Raw genomic sequence first — 23,933 nt, forward strand, 5'->3', positions numbered from 1 at the left:
AGGGCCGCGTGTGTGAGGGGCAAACGGACTGAGGGAGAGCAGGTCGTGTGGCGTGTGAGGGAGTGTGGGTGTGAGGGGTGAGTGGATTGAGGGAGCGTGGGGCATTTGGCATGTGAGGAAGCTCGGGTGTGAGCGAACTGAGGGGTGAGTGGATGGAGGAAGCATAAGGCATGTGGTGTGTGAGGGGTGAGTGGATTGAAGGAGTGGGGGGCATTAGGTGTGTGAGGGAGCTCGGGTGTGATGGGTGTCTGTGTGAGGAGTGAGTGAACTGAGGGGTAAGTGGACTGAGGGAGTATGGGTGTGAGGGGTGAGTTGTGTCTGAGGGGTAAGTGGTCTGAGGGAGCACAAGGCATGTGGTATGTGAGGAGTTCGGGTGTGAGTGAACTGAAGGCTGAGTGGACTGAGGGAGCGCGGTGAGGCCGCGTTCCCGCCGCGCGCTACCCGTGACGGCCGTCCCGTCCCTCCCACCCTCGCCCCCCGCCGCTCTCCCCTCAGCCACCCCCGGCCGGCCGCTGCCCGCCGTTACCCGGGCCGGGCCTCCAGGGGCCGAGCTCCGCCGCCTCCTCCCGCCCCGTCCCGCCTTCCTCGCCCGCCTCCCGCTCCCCCACACCCCCCCGCCGCCGGGGCTTCCCTTCCTCTCCTCATTCAGCGCCGCCTCGGCCGCCGAGCGCCCGCCGCGCCGCCGTTCCCCCGGCATGTCCCGCAGCCGGGCTCCCCTCAGCGCCCGGCTCCTGTAGCGCCTCCGCCCGCGGGCGAGGCAGGGCCGAGGGGGGCGGCCAGAGGGGTGCCGTTCCCGGGGCTCTCCGGACACCGCGGGGCTATGGGGGGCTCCTGAGGCGAGCAGCGGGGAAGCGGAACGCCTCGCCCCGCCGCCAGCACTACCACCACCATGGAGCCGCCTTCTCCTCCTCCTCCTCCTCCTCACCCCGGCGCGGCGGAGCCCGCCGGCTGCCCCAAGGACACCGACCGCCAGCTGCGCCTCCGTCTCTGCGTCCTCAACGAGATCCTCAGCACCGAGCGGGACTACGTGGGGACCCTCCGGTTCCTGCAGTCGGTGAGCAGCGGGGGGACAAAGCCCCCCTCAGGGGCTCGGCTCCTCCCCGGGCGGGCCGGGGGCTGCGAGCCGCGTCCCGGCGGCGGGGCAAAGTGTGAGGGGGGCAGGCTCGCTCCGGCCGGGGAAATTTCTGCTCTTCGAGCCGCAGAGGGCGGGGGATGCCCCCGCTGCGTGAGGGGGCCGCCAACGGCGGCGTTTGGGCCTCCGGCGAGGAAAAAAAAAGCATAGCCGGGGCGGTGGAGGGCCGGCTGTGCCGCCCCTGCAGCCCCGGGGAAGCACGCGGGTGCCCTGTCGTGTTGTGAGGTGACAGGGACCGCTCCAGGAATGAATGTGCCTCGCCGAGTGCCTCCCCCTTTTGTTGTTGTTCAGAAGTTGCTGTTCCGCCCAGCCGCGAGCTCTATCCTTGCCTGTTGGCTGTTATTTGTAAATAAATACTATATATATATATATTGCTTTACGGGTAAACACAAACATGGGATTGGGCAGGGTGTGTCTGTGCATGTGGAGACAATTATACCCGCCCTCCAAACAGAGTGGTTCAGAAGTAAAACTCCATCTGGATGTTTCCTTTTTCCTACGTAGGCTCTAGATGTGGAATTCATCAGCATACCACCACAGTCCTGCAAATAACTCGAAGAGCCTGCAGTAAAAGTTACTAGATAACAGATATGCCATAAAAAAGAAGAAGAATAAACTATTTGATCACACAGAGATCAGGAATCAAAGCAAGGGAAGTCTCTGCAGAGATTTCCAAAAGATTGGTCAGGGCAAAAATTCTTTCTGGTGTTTTGCTAGATAAGTACTAAACCCTGATTTCATCTAAATGGCTTAGACCCTGGACCCTTTTTGACTCATCTTCCCAGCAAAGTTTTTGTTTGTTTGTTGTTTAAATTCGGTTTGTCTTCAGCGTTGTTCAGAGTCACCCAAGTGGCAAACTGTCTAGCGTAAAGATAAATGAAAAGGAAGTGGTTGCTTTAAGAACTAGTCTCTACTTAAATCCTCCTTTTCTCTCTCAAATAGTTGAACACAAAGTCTGTAATTTCAGAAAGCTTCCAATTAAAGTGTCAGTTAGCTTCATTTGAAATGAGGATTCTGTCTCACTGTAAGGAGATTCCTAAAATAGCTGCAAGTTGCAAAATGCCCCACCCTATAGGCAAAACAAAATAATAATCATAATAAAACTCAGAAAATTCCTCTGTCCTAAGTACTGAATTTGCGATTTTGTGAGCTGCAGGCTGGAATGCAGATTCAGGCTGCATGTGTTTTTTAGCTTCAGTTCCTACAGCTAAATGCATTCGCATTATTAACTAATGGGATTCTCATATATTAAACAGAACAAAACAGTCTTTTATTTATTTATATTTGTTAACTTGGCAGTTTTTGTGGGAACAGCGGTGAGTAATGTGCCTTAGGTAATGGCAGGAGAAGATACCGATGGAGTATGCTTGGCTGCCTTCTCAGGATGGCTCGCTGCAGCCGGAGCCTTTCACAGTCACTTTGTTAGTAGCTACTCGCCGGAGATTGGCGGTAGAATTATCTTGGGGGCCAGTTCTGATAGTGTAGCTTTACTCCCCTGTGGAGTTTCTGTTTCGGTAATTATGTTTGAATAAAGCACTGAGGGATGGGATCTTTCCTATCTCTAGGCCTTGGTTTAGAGCAGTGTTCGCACATAGGCTTAACTTGAAGCACGTATTGAATGTTCCTCTGCTGTCCTAAATAACAAGTTCCTTCAATCATTGACCTAGTTCTTACGGGCTGAGTCTCTATACAACTGCATTCAGGCAGCTGAATGGTTTTAGCACCAAGGAAAGGAGAATGAGGGCCTACTGCAGTGCGTGAGGGTGAATGGAGCAGTAGTGGGAAGATATTTTTAAAAACAAAATTTGGAGTGAAATATTTTCTGCATGAATTTGGTGGAAGGCCCTCACTTAGTACCTTCTAACAAGTAGCTCTGGGATTCGGTATTCTCAAATCTACGTGGGCCTCACAAATTAAGTCCACTTTACTCCCATTAGCTTTTTTCTGAGTGCTCAGATGTGACTGTGTAGGAACTGTTGCTTTTGCCCCATGGGTCTCGTTCTTACTGTCTCGTGTTCCATGTGAGCAGCACTTACCCAGTGCAAAATAAACATAAACTCTTCTACTTTCTGGGGTATGGTACCCAGTTAACGCTCAAACGTGGTTGTGTGATATTAATGTGTTTTTTTTTTTCAGTGTGAATTGTACTGAAATTGATTATTTTTCCATAAGTTATAGAAAGAATTTCTTGGCAGCAGTAGAAAAAAGGCTGCAGTTCCCAGATCCTATGGAAACTAGTTCCTGTTGAACATGAGCTGAGACAGGAGGGGTGCAGGTTCCTTTGCTTCAGTAACTTTAATCACTTTGATAAATAAAGGAAGGCTAAATCTCGCATCTTTCAGTTATCAAAATGAGTTTTCCATAAGTAAGATGGGACAGTTGTGCTTTAGAAAAAGGTTAGGTGAGGGAGTTTGTGCTCCTCGTTAAATATTTGCTGTTGAAGCTGCAGTTCTCATTAAGTATTCTCAATAAACAATGTTTTAAAAAGCAAACAACTGAATTCTATGGGTTTATTCACAGCCCTGAGGTTGCTTGCTAACAGAAGCTTCCATGTGTTCCCTAGTAATGTAAAAGAATCTCTTAAGTATTTGATACTATGGATTTGCAAAACAACTAAGAGTATTTTTGTCCTTTTTAGAAGACTAGCATGTGACCATGTTAAAGGAAAGGTTTCCTTTTATCTTCTTCTTATTCTTAGAAATCTTCCCCTCCCCCAACCCCCCTCCAAGCTATAGGGAAAGTAGTTTCCCCGGAAACAAAGGGACTCAATCTTTATTTTATTTGCCTTGTGTAGAAGATTGTCTTTATTTTTGCTTCTATGGATTCGTAAAGCAGGTATCATGAAAGTTATGGCACGTCAAGTTCTCTTTTTCATGGTAACTAACAGTTTTTGTTGTGAGAAAACATCTTGCTATTGGTTTTGTGCTCAGAAGTAAAAACATTAATAAAAATGCTCTAGGTATTTACCTATTTAAATAATGTAGTGTCTAGAAGCTGTTATTTCATACCTCTAGTAATTCTCACAAAAGTTGTATCTGCAATGTTAACTTAGCTGTCTCGCTACAGCTTAACTGTTTTATTCAATCCAATAGGTTTGATTTGGGGGCACAAGAAGGCTGTTCTGGTCAGTTTGTTCCTGGGCAGTTTCTGTTACACCTGTGAGAAGTCCCATTGCAGTATTATGAACCAGAAGTTTGGAGAGAATGAAACCTCATCGCTTTTTACTGTGGTTTGCTCCAGATCTTGCAAGATGAGGTGATCAGTTCCAAGGGTTATAGCTATTTTATTAGAGTGCCTAGATTCCATATTAAATATTAGTATGGTACAGATATGATACTCATGCATATCATAGGATTTTGATAGACTTACTTTTCCTAGATTGAACCTCAAAATAAGGAGTTACCATACTGAGAAAGGGCAAACTGTTTTCTACCAGCTCTCAGCTAATGATCTGAAGTTACTCAATTATGAATATGCACAGGCTGTATTGTGTCCTATCTTACCTGCCATTGTACTAGGCAGGTGTGATGTTGAAAAACACAGAATCCTGCTTGAAGAAATACTGTGGAAATCATGAATATTAATAGATAATGTAGTTATGTGGATATGTGCTAAATTTCTTTGTAAAGCCCCATTATACAGACCAATTTTTAAAGCAGCAGGGAGAACTACAGGGAATGGATGAAAACATACTGCTGCCAACGTCATTAAAGAACTACTGATCAAATGAGAAACAAAGTGGAAAATTGTCTGAAGCTAATGGAACTTGACTAAAAGTTACTGATGGAGTAAGATAAACTTCAAAGAGAACAGGGCAAATAGTTCTGTTGTAAGTCTCTGCTGAGATCATAAGCCATAAGCATTTTCAGTCTCCAGACTTCAAGATTCAATTAATCCTTTGCCGCCCCACAGCCTCTTTTAACAGTGCGATTTATGCAGAAATGTTTATGCGTTATATGCGATCTTGTAAATATTTCACTTTTATGTGACAGAACTAAAACAGGCGATGATTCACTTTGATGACCAGTCTGATAAATGTTAAAGCATCTGTCTGGTGACATACAATTTTGCTAGCATACCAAGGTTGACATGAATTTGTGGCTGACAGTAGAGCCTTTGGGTACTGAGGCATAATATTGGCACGCTGCAGCCCCTAAGCTTACCTGTTCTTGCCTGTGCTGTAGAAAAAAGTCCCTGCAAAATTCCTTGAGAAAAGAAAGGTTGTGGTTTGTTTGAATGCTATATAGTCGTTCCACAGAATTACGGTCAAATCTGTGATATTGGTATTGTGGTGATCAAAGACCGTTTTTCAAGTGAGGAGGTGCAGAAGCCCTGAGTAATTTCATGCACATTCACTGACCATTGTTCTAAAGATAGATTGAATAGTGGTATGCAACAATTTGATGTCAGCATTTAGAGGTTTGGCTTAGCAGTTTATAGATGTAATCATATTAATTGCATGTGAAAGTGTAGTAACAGTAATTATCCAATATACTAGATTGCAATGGTAGGTATTTTGTTGTATACACACATTTTTTTTCCGCAGTCCTTTAATTTCACTGAACACTTGGCTGTAACCTGCACATGCAGCTCCCACAACTTGGTCAGGTAATTGCAAGTATATACAACCAAATTGTGCTCTGCATCATATACAGATATGGCTCTTTCATCTCTCCAAAGACAAACCACCAACGTGTAAATTTTAATATCAGGATGCCAGGATGTAGTTTTAGCTTAAGCAGTTGCTGCGTGCTCAGTGCAGGCATGAGAACATGAAAGTTGAGCTGTCCTTATCAGACAGGTATCAGGTTGGATAACTAATTGTACCAGGACTATTTTTAGGTTTGAATATTATGGCATCCTTTATTTTTATATGAAGATTAGAAGTCTTCTTCCATCTTATCTATTGTATAAATATTACGTTAGGACACGTGCCATCAGATAAATTAACCCACATCCTACAGTCTCAAAATATTTGTTATGCTCCCTTTTCTTGTTTGCTTTGTGGCTGTAATTGATCTAGTATCTCTGGATTTTGCACTCCACCCATCTCGAAATATGATAAGCATCACAGGCCTCTTATTTTTTTCTTCATATTTCACAATCGTGTTTGCATCCAAGATTAGGGCGCTGGTACTCAGAGCAGCAAACAAGCCATTTGCCTCATCTGTGAGGTGTGGTTTCCTGTCCTGCTCTGTTCTCTGCGAGTTTCACCCTCAGTAGACCCAGATAAACTCTGATTCTGGAAGGTGAACCATATGGTTTGGGTGATGCCGTTCCTCTGCTATGAGACAGCTAAAAGAGCAGTTGGGGAGAGGAAGGAGATGGAAATTTGTTTGGAAGAGATCTAAATTAGCTTTGCTGTTTGGTAGTTCCAGTTAGTCAGATGTGCTCACCTAAATCCAATTGTTATGATTGCCTATGATCAAGACTTTCTGCTGTTGAGTCTTAACAACATGGGATGTTTTTCTTAAAAGCCTGGTTCCTGACACTTGTAAATTGAGGAAGATTGTGGCTTTCATTTTAAAGGGCAAGTTTTGTAGCCCTTGTGGTTGTAGAGTATGAAGAACACCAGCAAAGCATAAATGTTCGTTAGTTTTTAGGAGTTTGCATTATGACTCTTGAATTGAGCTGGCAGTTCTGTTGGTAGTAGTTCGCTTTTCAGATAGTGCTCTGCAAAAACAGCTACTACAGGCTGAAATGCAAGCAGGTGAGGAAGTTCTTTTGTGCTGAATACTAAGAGAATGTGAAGAAAATGGTCTGGAGGTAGAAAGTGAAACAAAATGGAAAACGGAAAAGCAAAAGAAAGCACTGAAAATATTTATTCATCTTTAGGCTTAGAAGGAAGAAAGCCTCATCTGGTGTACAGCAGCGAAACTTCAGGGATATCAATGGCATTGTCAGTTTTTTGCAGCAAAGGATTTTTTTTCCATACATTTTGTTTCTCTTGCATCCTGTAGCTGTCATATGTCACAGGTCAGGGTATACTAAATGATGTTAATTCCTACTTCCATGTATCAGAGGGATATGACATAAAGACAGAGGGATCTTCGTAGTTTTTACTTGTTTCTGAAACGCCAGCAAGTGATAACCTCTTCTTCCAGTGTACGGATGGGAATGCAATAGGGAGTACGGTCCAAGGCTACTTGGAGCAGAGAACTAAAAACAGTCTCAGATTTTCTTGCAGACCTGCATGTGTACTTTCCGTCAGACTTTTCACTGAGACACCGTGTTGTGTATTTCTGTGGACCTCAGGTGGACTGCTTGCTGGGTCCATGTGGACCACTTGTGGTCTGGAGAGCCAGCCGTGGGTCTAAGAGCAGGGACTGAGGATACAGAATTCAGGGGTTCTCTTCTACTTGGAGACATATGTCTGAGCTCAATTTTCTTCACTTGGATAGTTGCGTGACCAACCCATGTCTTTTGTGGTGAGGCTTTACAAACCAAAGGCCTGTAGGAGCACAGCAGATTTTTCACATGAATTAAGTTGTTTAGTTATTTTTGGTCTCTCACAGAAGAGCCACAAGGAGAAAATACCTGTAAATCCCCCATGTGTTTTGACCACTTTGCTGCCACACAGGTGAGAAATAAACCTCCTTTTTCTTTGCTTCCTGTAGCTTGCTCTGGCTTGGTGTGCAGCTGACCCTTGTTAACTGTTCTCTCTCTTCTTTGGTCTCATTCCATCCTTGAGAATGCAGTGTTTGCCCCAACTCTCCCTCCTCTATTGCAGTGATACCATCAATCAGCCCTTTTGCCATTTGTCCCTCCCTCTCACGTCGGGGATGCCAGTTGTCTGAACATGTGTCGTGCTCTCTGGGGGGCAGGGAGAGCCTGGCTGCCCTGTGCTTTCCCAGCGCCGTGCTGATGCCTCTGCAACAAAACTCTTTTGCAATAGCAGTCTGGGGCTGAGTAAGTGCACAGAAGGGACGAAGACCCTGGGCTTTGGTAGGAATGGGCCTGTGGATTGAAAATGAAACAAACTTTGCAGATAGCAGGACTGATAGGAATAAAGTGCTCCATACGTAGCTGAATGCATGGCCAGCTTTATAGTTTTTTGTCTGACTTTAGCAGGAGGCAGACTGACACACATTAAAGGAGCTTGTTTGTACCTAAATATAGGGAGAAAAAGTTTGACAGTTCTGTTATTTTTCCAATTCCCAGGTCATGTAGCATTTGCGCCATGGGAAGGCGTGCTGCCTGGCGGTGTTGGGAAGCGTGGTTCCACAGTTTACAGCATATCAAAAAATCATCAGGAGTGCTGTAGATGATCTTGACAGATCATGTTCTGATCTGAAAGGAGGGTCGTTTCTGATGGTTTATCCTGGTGTTTAGGTGTCCCTACTGTTGGAAACATTTTCCTAATGCCTACTGTAATGTCTAATCTCTTTTTTTGCAGTGAGCACAGAGGTGATCTTTTTCTCTTGCATCAATTTCTCAAGTATATTGTGGCTGTTACCACATTTTGTTTCAGTCTAGACTAAATTGTCAAATTATTCAACTCCTTTCTCACAAGCTATTTAATTTTACCTCTGATAATTTGTGCTGTTATTTGGATTCTCCACTTACTGTGTTTCTTGAACTCTAGTGCTTAAACTGTGGGCACAAAGCACTTACAAGTCTTTAGCAGTGCAGGGTTCTTATGTGTTATACACGAGGAGTATTGTAGCACCGCATCCATAAACAGTTTGCCTGAATTTGTACCTGTCTTGAGGACAACTCATTGATCATACCAGTGACAGCGACTGTTTGCATACAGGCTTTATGGGAGCAGTGTAATGTTTACAATTCTGGGAAGTGTCCTGGAAGGACAGCGCTGAGCTCAAGGGGCAGAGAGTGACGTGTCTTCAAGTAAGCTTTTCTGGTCAGACCTGGTGGCCCAAGAGGCATCCTGCTCTGCGGGGTATCTGAGGCTTGAAAAGCCTTCTCCCAAGTGCCCTGTCTGCCTGCAGGTATGCAGATGAGTCCCTGGCAGATGAGGCTTTCAACAAATTACCTATTTCTGTTGCCTGCCTATTGTTTCCTTCAGGCGCTTGCAAGAAAATACAAGGGACTGTGTGAGAATTTCCTTTTTATTTCCAGCTGTAAAATCCATTTTCTATTTTTTCTTTCTAGTCTCAGCTGGATTCTCAATCTGCAATGCATGCCTTCTTGGTAAAGGTCTTGCAGAGTTGTAGTGGGTTTTTAAGGTGTAAATTGTAAGGTATGCTTTCACATTGGTGATGCTCAGAGTCACTGTGCAGTGGCAGTCTGTAGTGGTGGCCAACAGAAAGAGTACTGCTGACCCACATGCACGTGTATCTGTTTATCTGCTAGGCCTTTCATTATCTGCAAAGGTTACTGTTAGTCTTCTTGCACTAAATTAGGATTTAGTGACACAGCTTTGCAGAACCCTAATTTGGCCCCTCAGATCTTGTTGGACCAGGCCTTACCTGTGGCAAAGGCTTTCACATCTCCTTGTTTGACACTCTCGAAATTAGGAAATTGAAAGATATCTTCTGGACTCCCGTATTTTGTGAAGATTTTTCATTTGCAAATAGCAATTGTCACAATTGCAGATATCTGTTTTGTGGATCAAACCTTTGAAATGGTACTGAATGGCCGTCTCTGCCAGTTCCTTGTCTTCACGGCAAGGTTCCTTTGCAGCCATCTTTCAGCCAGGCCCTTTTGTTTCGTGCTTTAGATGACATGCAAGAATGCATAGTTCGTTTGTAGTTAATGCTGCTGCGTGTTCCCGTCCTCCTTGTAGTGTGGTGGGATGCTTAATCCATATTTACACAGCAGTATTTCCATTAATGCCCTGCATTGACAGATGATTTCTTGATTAATGCAATCAGTAAAGCAGTGCTGTTTCAGAGTGTACGAAGGCTGTTTGCATAAAGGACCTAAACAGTAGGGGTTGTACTTGTGGCATAGGAAGGCTGCTATTTCTTCTTCTGGGGTGACTTCAATCCATTTTCCACGCCTCCTTTCTGTCTCTTAATTTCTATCTCAGTGTTTTACGTTCTGTTTTCTACTTGCATTGAAGCAACTGCTCCTACCTTTTTGAAGGACGGAATGGAAGTGTCACTCTCTAATCTATTTGGAAGAGTTCCTGTTTAGCAGAGGGAATGACTGCAGCGTTCTCAGCCTTTAACAGCCAGAGGCAAGAAAAAGATTTGAAATATGCAACAATGTCATTTTTTAGTCAGCTACAGAGACTTCATTGTGGAGTAATGCAATTCCTACAGAGCTATCTCATGCAGAGACTGAATGGCACCTTTTACTTTTCTTTCCGTTCTGAGTCACAAACTGAGGCTTGGGCTGGGGATGCACCACCAGGATGCCAAAGACCTGAGCAAAACCTTGGACTTGAATGTTGTTGCAGGTGAAGACTGCTGGTTGATTGCCCAGCCTAGGCAAGACTGGTCGAAGCTTTAACTCTGCCTTCTGCCCAGCTGATTGAGGCAAGCTGCAATGGGCACTCAGAGCTGCAGTAGGACCTGTACTGGGGGAGAACCTCAGGGTGGTTACTCTGGCTAAAATGGCTGACTCCCTTCTTCCCCCTTGTGTAGGAGCCACTTGTATGAAGCAACCTCAGCTCCCTTTGAACTGCAGATCTCAAGACCAGAGTGGGAGAAAACAGTTCTGTGCGGAGAAAACAGTTCCTTCGCTCTTCCTAACGAGCCCTGCTCCTTGGATGAATAACCCACTGCTTACACAGCTGAGAGCCATATGTCAGGCCACAAGATAGTAATTGCCCAAAACTGAATGGGAGCTGTGACAGGCCCTTGGAAACCTAAGGAAAGGAGGACACACTGACCATTCCAAGTATCATGATGCCCATGTATGAAAACCTACCTGCTTTCTCATCCAGTGCTGCTAGCACAAGGACTTGTCGCTAACTGGATGGCAACGCAACTTGAGCAGTTCAGAGAACAACAGGCAATTTTGTGTCGTATATTGCTGAGCTGCAGAGAAGGCAATAGATTTCTACACCTTGATTATTTAAAAATTGGGTTGTTTACTTGCGTTATGGGACTGTGGAACTCAGATAAAGAAGCTTGTATGTTCATGTAAGAATGTTGAGTCAATCTCTTTGCTATCACTAATTTTATGGAGGAATATCAGCCATACAAATAACACCTGGCTGCAACCCAGCTGACATCTCATGATTCATGGAGTAAATTTTTGAACACTTCCAACGCAACCTTCAGTTTTTACTTCTGGCTTTGCTTGCGGTCAGCTCTTGTGTGCCAACAGGTTAATTTGTTGGTTCCCAAACTACTTAGCCTATGTAAAATGAGGCTGTTTTAATGTTTTTTTATGAGCACTGTCTTTTAGTCATTAAAAGCATTCATGGACTAGTCATCATTCAGTTGGCACAGAAATACACTTTCAGTTAAATAAAAGGAGCAAACAATCTAACATGCAGGGTGCTGATAGCATGTTGCCTGTGGATTTGTTAGTTATTTAGTTGCTGGTGTTTAAGAGTTAGGGCTAACATTTCCAGGGCTCCTTGGAGCACGTGTTGGGAAGTACTTGGCTATGTTTTGGATGTGAAGCTTGATGTGGTTAGGCTGGGAGTTTGACTGGTACAAACCAGGTTGCTGGTTTAGATGTGAACTAGTGTCACTGCCAGTGCTGCCAACCACGGGTTCTTTCTGCTAACGTCTCTGTCTGTTCTGACACATGAGGGGAAAATATTGATTGCTGGGGGGTCGTGCTGCTCATCCCTCCCCTGAGCGGGCTGCTTAGAGAGAAACTGGCAGAGTCCTTTACAGTGGTGACCCTGACTGCAGAGACTGCCATCAAGGAGCGGTGCTTGACTTTGTGATCCAAATGATTTATTAAACGATTTATTAAGAAACAGCTTTGAACTTGAGACTCACTTTACACTGGAAGTGCTGGATGGCTGTCAAATGTTAAGTACTTTTGTACATGTTTAATGAGCTTAGATTGGAAAAAAAAGGCATAATGACACTATCCACATTTCCTTATACATTTGCTTATCCATAGTAAATCACTTGGTGATAACACTTTTGTCTTGCAAGTTTTGCTTGCTCCTGTGCCTATCATCCTAGCGTGGTTTGAGTAACTTGGAACAACCCGTCATAGGATACACACGGGAAATGTGTGTCAAGAAAGAGGAAAAAACCATAAAAGGTTGCATGTGGGGTTATTTTGGAGGCTGAGGAAACTGACAATGAGAGGAGCTCCCTGACATTCAAAGTGTGGTGTGTAAGTGGCGGATGGCCCTGGTCTGGGGACAGATTCCTGATAAGAACTCACTAAAATGCAAATTCTTATCTCAGAGAGGTGGGTGGGTTTTAGCTACATGGCAAAGTCTCTGGTCTCATGGGACTTTGTCTAATCTGACAACTGCTTTGAATTCACAGGGAGCCATTTGCTGCTAACATTGTCACTAGGAGGCTCGAGAACCCCCTTTCATTTTGTTTGAAGGGGCAGGAACAGAAGGCTGTAAACCTTTCGAGCTGGTAAAATGCTTCAGACTCTGAAACCCAATTCTTATGCACAATCCAGGTGGTTGTGGGAACAATGGACAAGCGTGCTGCAGATAAATATCAGTGGGCTGTGGATTATTTAATATGTGGGTCACAGGGGGTGGGGAGATACTGCGGCAGAAGTTTATCTGATGTTGTCAGAACTGATCAGTGGTTAATGCCCTGTATTGTTAAGCAAGAGACTCAGGCTACGGACGTAGTAAACAAAAGAGTGTCGGGCTTTATCCTCTGGCCCTGAGGCCAAGTGTCACGATCTGGTCTTGCCTTGTCCCCCCCCATCTGTCCTAGTCTCAAAGTCGGGTGGCCGCATCCAGCCTGCCTCCTGGCAATGGTCCCTGCCCCGTCCTAACGCTGCCACCCTGCCTGGGATGTGGTTAGGGCAGCGTGAGGACGCCTGGGTCACAAGGGTGCCAGGCGCTTTTCCAGCACCTCTCCAGCAGTATTCCCAGGCTCAGGCCAATGTACTGCTGCTGTTAGCCTTCTAGGATGGGCATCCCACCCCCCCCCGTCTGAGGCACATGTCCCTGAAATAGGGCTGGGGTAGAGCAGGAATGCCTGTGGCAGAGGTAATGCCCAGCCCCAGTGCGGGGCTATCTGGGGGTGGCTGGGGATGGGTTTCCTTCTGACGCTCTGTGACTAGGTGAAAGTTGTAGGTGCCAGGCCACAAGTGGTGGCAATTCATTTGGCCAGCCTTCCGTAACTGATTTCTGTCACTGCTGACTCTGTCATTGTCCCAATGTCTTCCGTTCTCTTGGTCTGTGCAGGAGGGAAGGGAGAGGAAATGCAGTCTGAGCGGGTGGGGGCTACTTTAGGACATCGTGAAAGGGAAGCAGACTGCAGTTACCTAATTCTGACTGTCACTGCTAACAGTTGGGAGCTGAGATACAGTAGACTGAAAGCATGTTGGTCCTTCACGTGAAGTGCTGCTTGCTCATTTCTGTTTTATTTACTGCCCTTTTTACTGTGGAAAATCCAAGGCTTCAGATGATACTTGCTGGACACTTGGATATTATTGTGATTTTTTTTTTTTACCTTATATCCCTCTGGATGCTGGCACTTCTGTCTCTGTCATGTTACCGGTGCTGTGCTCAGAAATCATCTCAGATGGGAAACAGCTGTTTGTTAGGAGAGGGTTTTGACAAGATGCAGAAAAGGGAAGAACAGCGGGGGGAGGTTTCCAAAGAGAGCTGCAGAAGTACGTTTTTTAGGAGCATTCAGTTGTCAGAGGCACGATCCCTCAACAGGAAAAGATGGATGTTGGAGAGGGGCTTTTCCCAGAACGTGGTTCCTTTGTCAGCTCTTATACCAGAGCATGTGCAAATAGCCCTGTTACAAAGAAACGCCTCCTTCTTTGCATCGGCACAAGTGTTTTGTTCACATGCATGGAGAGCAAGTTCTGGAAGCTTGTCAGTAAGCAAATGATGATTTGGGGGCTCTTTGGGCTAAAGATAATTTCTTTGGGAAATAATTGAAAGGTGAGATTTGCTGATTACGTTATTTATAGAAGACAAAAGTGCCACTGGAGTTCTTAACTTAGTCGTTTAATGGTATGAGGCACACAAAATCCAGTGTATTTAGTGGTGCAGTATCTATATTTTTGCTGGGCTTTCTATTGAGCCAGGCCTCCAGCTTTGCCACGGCTGACTTACTAGCTTACTAGTATTCTGCTGGATCCTGTCCTCTGGCCTTCACGTTCCACCCAGATTCTCGGTTTATGTTGCCTTGTTTTACCAGGGTTTGCAAAGCGTTTGCACAAGGACCGATAGTCTGCCTCCTCTGCTCAGAGTAACTCCACTTAGGAGTTAGGGAACAAGAGAAGAAAGCATTTAGAAACAAAAATGAACCAATAAAGTTAAAATGTATTGACAGCTTTTGAGCTAAACACAACTGGAAAGAGTATTGGTTTTGAGTGAATGGAAGAAGTCAAACAGGACAGAGTGGTACTTCTGGAGTTAGAACGGGTCAATGCAGACATAGTACCTCATTTCATAGCCTTTCACTGTTCGCCAACCATGATGGCTCTGTGAAAAACTCAGTTCTGGGCAGTTTCTGCTATAAAATTAAAAATTTGTATACAGGTTTCTTTATTACTTCAGTTTCTGTTGTTGGTTGGGCTTGTATTTTTTGTATGTTTGCCAAATGAGGCACGACTTTCTTACTCTTTCTTTATTTAGTGAACAAAACATTCCCTGAAGTAATGCATGTTTTCATCTCTTATTTGACTATTAAGTTTCTCTTGCCTTAAATATTTAATGTACTCGATTGCATTCTGACATGGTGAACAGGTCAAGCTGATGAAACTTTGCCTAGTAGATGGATATTTTTTTCTGGTGAAGGGTGCTGGAAATTTTCTTCAGTTACACTGAGTAGCAGAGGAAAAAGAAAAAAGATAGGATACTTAGGATGATATTCTGCTTTGCATTATGTTTGGCAGAGCATCTTTTTGGGGCTTCTGCTATCTCCATGGACTTTATCTTGCAGGATGCTGAAGCCAGGAGGAGCTGGTGAAGCTCAGCCTGCTCTAGCAGGTGCTATCACCTTGCAGTATCAGCCTTTTGTATATAAATATGAACATCATCAACAGCAAGCACATCTGGGAATTTCACTCTGACCTGTTTCCTTCCACATCTAAAACCAGCTTAGTATGCATCTTGACATCAGATAAGTTAGAAAGTATGGCTAGTCTTTTGGTTTTGTCTGTTACACTGTGTATGCAGCATATATGTCACAGGAGATCCTTTTGCACAATAGACGCCAATGAGCAGTTGCACAAGAAAAAGCCACAATATTTGGAAAGTAAAGTATGAATCAAATTTTTACAGCACACAACCAGAGGAACTGAAATTTGCAATCGGCAAGCAAGAATTAAATTGCAGTGGCAGCAGTTGCTGTGTCCAGGTGGTGTGTGTTTGGAAGCAAGGCTGCATGACATAAGTTCTCTTTTAATGTGGTTCTGGGTGAGCTGCTGGGGCAGCATGGTATCAAAAAAACAGCTTAACCCAGTGGAAAGAAAAGTCTCAGGCTGTTTTTTTTCTCAGGCTTTGGAGAAGAAAATTTTTGCTTTGAAGTGCATTAAGAATAAAGATACTGGTCTGTGTTTATGCGGCACTTTTTCAGCTTTATTCTCTCAAAGTAGAAAACCAGCATTTAGCAGATGGAGAAACTGAGGTCCAGAAAAGCATGATGACTTGCCTGAAGGTTGCAGAGGAAGTAACTAAGAGAGCTGGCATCTGAAGCTAAATATCCTATCTTGATCCTTCATTTCCCTTAGGAGAAAAACCAGAGTAAAAGATGTCACACAGGCTATACATCCTGGTGGGAAAAAAAGCAGCAAGAATAATACTCCTTTAATTCAGTCTTCTGGCAACCAGCTGACAAATCCTTGGCAGTTAATGCTCAATGAACTGGTGGTCGTAGCTCTGTTCCAAGGGGACTGTTAGGCATAACCAGAAGCAGTGTTGGCAATCTCTGTGCACAGACCAAGAGTCAATGACGATGTGGGATGCCGGTACTCTCAGAACTGGAAAATTATTAGTGCTGGATGCAAGAGACTGTCCTCGGAGAGTTTTCCTGCTGTAGTCTGCTGATGTGAACATGAAGTGTTGAACATAAGTCTCAGCTCTTCAGGAATTGCCAGTCATCAGCTTCCCATTGCTCTCAGTGAGTAATAAAAATGTAAATAAAGAAGTTACTTTGTCTTAGAATTACTTAGTGGCAGTTGTCTGAACAGTTGTGCTTATGCTAGAATCTCAACAAGTGCAAGTGCAAACACTCAGACATCTGGTTGTTTCACGCTTGCCTAGTCTGCTTGTGTGTATGTTAGCTGCTCTTCTCAGCACTATGCAAAAATACTTTATTAAGCAGTTAGTGCAAGCCTGAGTTCTGCAATCAAGCCTCTGCTGAGCACAAAGGGTCTAAAAGACAGAAGTGAAGTGAAATTGTCAGTGGTTTGAATGTACTGCTTGTGCTGCCCTTATGTTCACTAGGAAATGCCAGCCTGTTCCAGGAAAGTGAAACTGTCAGAGACCAAACAAAATCCGAGCGGACATTTGGAAAAAGCTTAGTTAGAGCTGTCAGTATATACAACACTTCACTTGTGTGGCTCCCCTCTACTTCTTGATTTTGGTGAGGAGCCGGAACTTTGGAGATGCCACAGACGGGAAGCTTCTTCTCAGGCAATTTTTAGTTCCAGTGTTCAGATTTTGAAATCGAAAGAGAATTGAATAAGCCATTGAATCCTGAAGTTCACTGCGCAAACCCATTTTTCACAGCAGGAGGGTGTATGTTTTGGGCCTCTATGCACACTTCTGATCTTCCAAGGCTTCAGCTGCCTCCCCTTCATTTGCTTTGAAGATTTATCTTCAGTCAATGCTCTTGTTGGGTGTTGTCCTAGTTCATATTTTTGCGTAAGAGGACTTTTGTTCATCAGATGCATCCAAGGGGAAGGAGAGAACATTGTATTTTCAGCCTCCTCATCCCTACTGTTGGAGCATGCAGGTGATGCTGTTGTATGACCCAAGGGAGATGGACACACAAAGGCCCACTAGGGTTGGGTTGATGCACACAAAATTAATGTTGTGGATACTTGAGGGTTATAATCTTGGTACTTCCTAGTCATTGCAAACAATTGGAAATGCTAGGGAACGCAATATACCAGTACTCTGGAATCCCTATTTCATTCACACTGTTAGTTTAGACTACAGTAGACTGAACCAGAAAGTATTCCCATTCATTTTACTCTGTTTCACTGCTTCTAACTTATATTCGCAAGCACATTTAGATGGGTCTACATGATGGTTAACATGGCAGTTATTGCCTTGTGCCATTCCTAGAACCTGAAGTCCTAGGAAAGCATGACTGGGGGTTCTGTTTTAGCTCCCGTAGTTCCCAGGTCAGTGTATAAAGGCAGGCTTTTATGTTGAATTGTAGCAGGCAGTGCTTTAGCAACAGATGTGTGTTCTGTACACCTTTCTCTGAGGCAGGTGTGACCTTCAGGAGAGGAAGGACCAGAGCAGAGGACAAAAATTGCTTCAGCCATCTCATTTAAATTGGTTTGTAAATGTGAGTCACAGTCCTTAGCCCAAATACATGCTAATTAATAGTTTATGGCTATCAGCAGAACCAGTGGCTGAGGGTTAGGTATTTGTCTGTTTTGCCACATAAACATGGAAAACACTGGAAAAGTAGTGGGGAATATACCTAGGGGCTTTGAAACTCGCCATGTGCCAGAGCTCCTCTGCTGGAGCCCTGAGCCAGAGCTGTAAGCCCAGCTGGCGCATGGTGCCCTGGGGGTGGTGTTTATTTGGGCTGTGAGGGCGGAAGAGCTCAGATGTGGTCTTGCTTTACAGCTGCTTGTGTCTAGACCGAGCTCGGATGGCTGTCCAGCCTTGTGCTCATCACCTGAGTCATATACAGTGAGCCCCCAGCCATCAGAATAGAACCTGATTTTTGGAAGAAGTGTTAAATACAGATGATGTCTGAGTGACAGTCTCAAAGGAGGAAGAGAAACGTGCTGTCTTATTCTGCTTCTGTTTTCTAGGCTTATGTTTTTTTGTATTTGCTGTGTAAGCAAGTTTCAGTGGAGCTGGTGTAATTGTTCAGAAGGATTGAGACTTTGGGTGAAGTGGAAACAAATTCCCTAGGTTCTTTTTGTTAGCTTGTTCTGTATGGGGGAGTAATTTGCACTTTGGTGTCTTTTTTTTCTGACTAACTATACACCAGGTGTGGCACTAGTGACATTTCATAATCTTCATGGCGAAGCTTCTTATTTACATATTACCTGTCCGTTCTAATGTGTGTTTAAGTCAAATTTGGCTAAATGGATCATTTCTGTCTTCATTCATCATTATATAAATCTTTTTTACACTTTTAAGGCATCTTACAGAATCAAAAAGTTTTTCCCAGCAGTGTAAACACGAGGCAGTGACCCACCCAGGTACAAATCTCCCTTGGTAACGTGGTACTTCGTTCTCAAACTTCCTTGTCTTTCTGGGGCAGCTCTGATGCTGCCTTTAGAAACTTTTGGGCAGGGTGCACAATGCCATCCACTGGGAATTTTCCTCAATTCAGAGACACACAGCATCTTTGCCAGCATGTATTTCATATGAGACTCTGTGATATTGGGGTTCTGGGATGCCTCTCCAAAAGGGTAATCTGCTTTGGCGTACCTGGAAGAAAAAGTCTTGATGTGCCACGATATGTACATCTCCTTAACAGCATTCTTCAGAAAATTGAGGGCTTCTGTTTATTTTTCCCTGGTGAGGCGGGCCTTATCCTTTGTACTTGTTAGTGGGGTTTTCCTGTTTGTAGGAAGGGGTATTTATCAATTTCAGATGTGAAGTTCTGACATGCACTGAAACCCTGCAGCATTTTCTCTCCCCACATCTTTGTTTAATCTTCATTGAAGGGAGATCTACCTGAGGTGTGCAGTGTTGGGCATACCAGAATTTCATACCCAGTGAAGAAGTTCTCATTGGTTTTAGGTTTTAGGCAGAATATATCTTGGGAGAGAGATGGAGAATAACTGAAATGCCACTTCTCTACATGTTCTGTCTTTTCTTGTAGAGATATAGGGGCAGGATTTTTGTGAGGTAGAAAGATATAAAAGTTTTTCAGCTCAGAGACCATTGACCTAGAGAAGTTTTCATGGATCCAGAACTTGAGCAAAGTAACTATGTGAAGGTCTCCTGTTCCAGGAAAACGCTGAAAAACTGTTAATTTATAGCAATATCTTTAGAGCTATTGGATACGAATTTTCTGCCTCAGTGTTTTCCCTTGATTTTAGTGTTAGTTGCATAAAACCCTGCATTTTTCCTGCATATATCTGCCCTTACTGTTTATTCACCAGCTCTGATTGGAGCTACCCCTATAGCTATTCTAGTATAAAATAGCTTTTTTCAAAGTGATTCTCGGACTGATTTTAACCATCAAGGTGTGATAAACAGAAGGATGTGAAATAAAGTAACTTCTTTCGTTTGTGTGAAGGTTTCAGTATTTATAAAGGAATTATGTACCAAGGGTGTAAGGAAAATGGTAACAGAACAGATTAGAAAAATCAGGTTTTTATATATTTCAGATTCAAGTGAACTGTGGCTGTGTGTATGTGTACAAACTGAATTTTGCAGGCAGTTTTACAAAGCAGGAGTGGTAAGATTTTAAAAACATTTCTGAAATTGGTTTTCTGTGCAGTAAGTGGTGAACACACAACAGCCAAGGGAAGGGATTCTCTTATGCTCATGCCAGTATAAAAAGGGGTGGCATGTGCAGGTCCCTGCGTGGCTGGCTCCTGGGGCCCGCGTGCTCTGCAGCAGGAAGGTTCTGCACCCCAAAGGAGTCACAGATGCAGCCTAGCAAGAACATCACCCCCTTCCTACGAAAACATCTTGTTTGAAAGTAAATTGCTGCTAGTTTGGAGCAATTTCCATTTACTGCCACAAAACAACCTTAATGTTTGTTTTCAGTTTCTTAAACTTGTGTTGGAATAGTTCCTCCCCCCCACATACCTGCTTTCCCCATTTATTACTGTGGAGTACCTTCCTGACTGGGGGGGAATTAAGGGGTTCGTGCTTCTTGGGAGTGAATTCTTGGCTGTTACTCATTCAAGTGGAATCTTGATGAGTTTACATAGCAGTCATATCTCCAAATTCATAACTTATTGATGCATGGTACCAACCATTAAAGCATGCATGAGCTGGAAATGTTTGCGGAGTGAAGTGCGTTATGGAGGACATTCATGCATAAAGAGTGTGGTGCTAAATATTAGATGATGCTCCTCCTCTGGAGCTCATCGCTGCTTTCCAGGTCTCCAGTTCTCCAGCTGCAGTGGCTGTTCCTTCAACAAAATAATCATCATAAAACAAAAGCGGCAGAAGACTTACTGTTTTTCTTTTTCCCCTCATATACAGCTAGGTAAACGTTTCCTTAGATGAAACGTCGGGGAGGTATAGGTTCTCTTCAGTGCTGGGAACACAGACATTTCAATCTCTGCTGATGTTAGTCTTATGAAGAAAAAATTAAGTCTGCAATTGAGTAGAATAAATTGAGCAGCAGTTTTTTCAGAGGCAGACATAAATTGAGCAGAACAGTATGACCAGTCCATAAGCTTGGTATGATAGTGACAAGAAAGCATCTCATTTCAGTTCTGGGTGGTAGCGCTTTGTTGGAGAGCGCATTCGCTCACAGCAGAGCTGAGAGAAGGCACAGCACGCCCTGGAAGAGAATGAGAAGGAATTGTTGAGGAGAGAAGACAGGCCAATTTTCAATCCCATCAGAAGACTTGGGAACTGAGATTTACTTTTTCTTTTAAAAAGCAATTGGAGAGCTGTTAGCATGGGAAGAAACTGAAATGCCGTTTGTCTGTCTGACTTCTTTCTGCCCTTTCCTATATGCAGACCCTAAGTGTTTGTATACAAGAGCATGGTCAATACAAGTTTCTTTGTCTGGATCTGCCACCTGGAATGTTCTGGGTGGATGCCATGCTCATCGGCGTAGCTCAGGTTAGCCCTAAGTGCCCTTTTGGTGCCTTGAACCAAGCTGGCTGATGCTGCTGAAGCCAAGGAGTAGCCCTCACAAACTTGCTTCCAGCACAGAAATGGTTCCAATTAGTAGGGTCTGTTCTCTCCTGCCTCTTCCATTTTTCTTCCTCCCTCATTTGTTCCAAAGCTACCATTCCCCAGGTTGCTACCAGCACAGTTCTGTTAAAGCAGAGGTGGCTCATGATGCCAGTGATTTGCAACTAGTGTTTAACCGAGCGGTGTTCCTTCTGCTCAACAGCAAAATTACTTGATCATATTTTGTTCCTACAGTGTTGAGGAGGCTAGCGCTATGGCTATTTACATGTAGCTACCAGTGCGCCTAAAAAAGAAAGTTACTTTCGCACCTAGCAGTTTTCATAGCACTTAGTCATTCCAAGGCAGGCTATGCAAGCACCTTGCAAGTGTTCTCATTTAAAACATGGAAAGAGCCCTGAGAAAAAGTACAAAGAGGTTTTAAGTCAAGTGCTGTGACAGCAAGATCTCCATCTCTGGTTGTTTGATTCCTGATGTATTCATGGAAATGGGATTTTGCATGTTTTTGTAGAAAAGCAAAATCACCTAACTCCATTAAGAATTGTCTCCTCCTAATTGGGACAACGTGCGAATTTCTGGCTAGTCACTTGGGTAAAAATAATAACAGCATGTTTTGTCTGCCTGGGTTCTCAAAGGTATAAATCACTGGACCGCTTTCAGTTGTACAAATTCTCATTCCAAATCCTCGTGGGGGAACTAGATGCTGCTGTCGGCTTTCCCTGTGCGCCTGGTTCTGCTGTCCGCGCACAGGAGCACCCTACTAGGATGGAGGTTTGCTGTGTGAACAGGAGAATTTTGCCCATTGTTCCTAAGTCACAGTTCGGCTCCAGAACCTGGCTGGTCTCACCTTTTTTGAATGTTCTTGGCATCTATCTGTCTCATTTCCAGTCATCTTTGTCCTGGCTGGTTTCATTTTGCTGTGAAGTGGCTTCCACACACCACTTCCTTAGTTGTGCAGCTGCGTTTTTTGCTCTTGTAGACAGCATTTTCCCCTTAGCACTCTTGCCTCTCAGCCTGATATTCCCACACTTTATAAATATGCTTGCAGTGGTGCCATAAGCTGTCCCTTCTTATTTATGGATAGAGTTGCAAATTTGATCCAGATGGTGCTGTTTTCCAAAGTCTGCTTCTGAAATCTGCTTGCAAGATATGATCTGCCTGAGCATATGCCCTATCGGCTGTTTTCAGGAGATCTCCTTTCAGGAACCCTGGCTATTTTTGCTGTATCAAAGTTGTGCTTTCCTAAATGCTGTGAGTCCGTGGGCTTGCATCCTTTTTGTTTGCCACAGCAGCACAGGCAGTCTCTAAAAGCTGCTTAGACTTAATTGTTATTTTGACATAATCGTTTCCAAGAGACTTTGTGCTCTTTTAGCTTAATGAGAACAAAATATTATTTTACGATACGTAGTAAAATGACAATTAATGATACCATTAGTAATAATTACTAGCTTTGTACCAAGAGACATTTGACAGTAGCTCTGTCTGTAATAAGGATGTGGTTTCTCAGAGCACATAACCGAGTGCCAACCACATTTAATGGCAATGTGCTGGCTGGGTGTGTCCGTGCTACCCAAGACCACTCGGTTTGCACGCTCTCCTTCTCTTGAGTTTCATCTCATATCATTCACACTGCTTTTCTTTTGTTTCTTCCCCTTTTTCTCTCTTTATGTGCTTATATTCCTTTCTGCTAAAATCTGAAAGAATATCACCTTTGGGGTGTGCCGTAGCAAATTTTCTCAAACAAGCAAGTTGTCACAGAATGCCTTGAGGAGGTCTCTGACAGCTTCAGTTTATGAGGTTGTATCTGAGCAGAGCAGAGTACGAAAACACAGCTGGATGTCAGAGGTATGTAGTGAAGTCTGTGCTTCAGTCATGCTCAGCCCAGCTTGTGGAATGAGAGTGTACAAGCACTGAAAAAGCCCAGAAACCTACAAGGTAATTAAAATTAAAACAAACAAAAAAAACCAACCCTCTCTTGACTTTAAAGTGTTGGTAGGCCTCTGCTCTGTATCGCTTGCCATGTAGCTCCTGGGTTGGTCCTTAATCATTGATTTACACGTTCAGCTGCATGTTGTTCCAGGTAGAGATCGTAGTGGCAGTTTGGCAGGAGGAGCACAGGTGACATTGTCGTCTTCCATGGGAAGCCTGACATGTGCCTCTTCATGGGACAGAGCTTTGGTTTGTCCATACATTGTATGGACTGAAGTCCAGTAGCAGCTGGCTTTGAGGAGACTGTGAATAATTAGTGACTGGGGCAGGGCCTTGTCCTGAGCTTTCGGAATCGCACTGATTGCATTGCAAAGACTTGCAGAACTGAGATCTCTTACCGTTGCTTTCCACACATTCAGGGTTGGGGGATCTTCGCAAAGCATTCTTCTGAATGTTGTGCTACCCTGCACCAAACATGTAGGACAGGGACGTAAATCCTCCTGCAGGTGACCTCCAGCTGCTGTTGACAACTACTGAACAGATAGGTGCTTTGATGTGTACAACTGAGGCAATTTAACTTCTCTGTTCCAATGGAGGTACAAAATCTCAACGGTGTGTTAAGTGCTCTGTAAAAGAGAGGCCAGAGCACTCTCCTGCTACAGAAGAGCAGACGTTCTGTTCCCTCGCGTTGGCATTGCGTCTTTTATAGTCGTTTCTGTAACTTTCTAACTCCTTGAAGGAGTTTGGCTGTCCTGTAGTCGCAGCCCCTCTGTGTGCACCTCTGGGAGTGCTGGCCCAGCTGTG

At 44.2% G+C, this 23,933-nt stretch overlaps 1 protein-coding gene across 2 annotated transcripts in view; it reads left to right on the plus strand.

Moving 5' to 3' along the window:
* Positions 1-592: 592 nt before the first annotated feature.
* PREX1 (phosphatidylinositol-3,4,5-trisphosphate dependent Rac exchange factor 1) overlaps positions 593-23,933 on the plus strand; it is a 172,277-nt gene continuing 148,936 nt past the window's right edge. For both annotated transcript variants that reach the window (XM_083802157.1, XM_083802158.1), the window contains exon 1: positions 593-1,054. In XM_083802157.1, the coding sequence (XP_083658283.1) occupies positions 890-1,054 (165 nt within the window). In that variant the 5' untranslated portion in view covers positions 593-889. The remainder of the gene's footprint in view (positions 1,055-23,933) is intronic.

Source organism: Anser anser (genome assembly GCF_964211835.1).
Source record: "Anser anser genome assembly, chromosome: 16".
NCBI lineage: Eukaryota > Metazoa > Chordata > Aves > Anseriformes > Anatidae > Anser > Anser anser.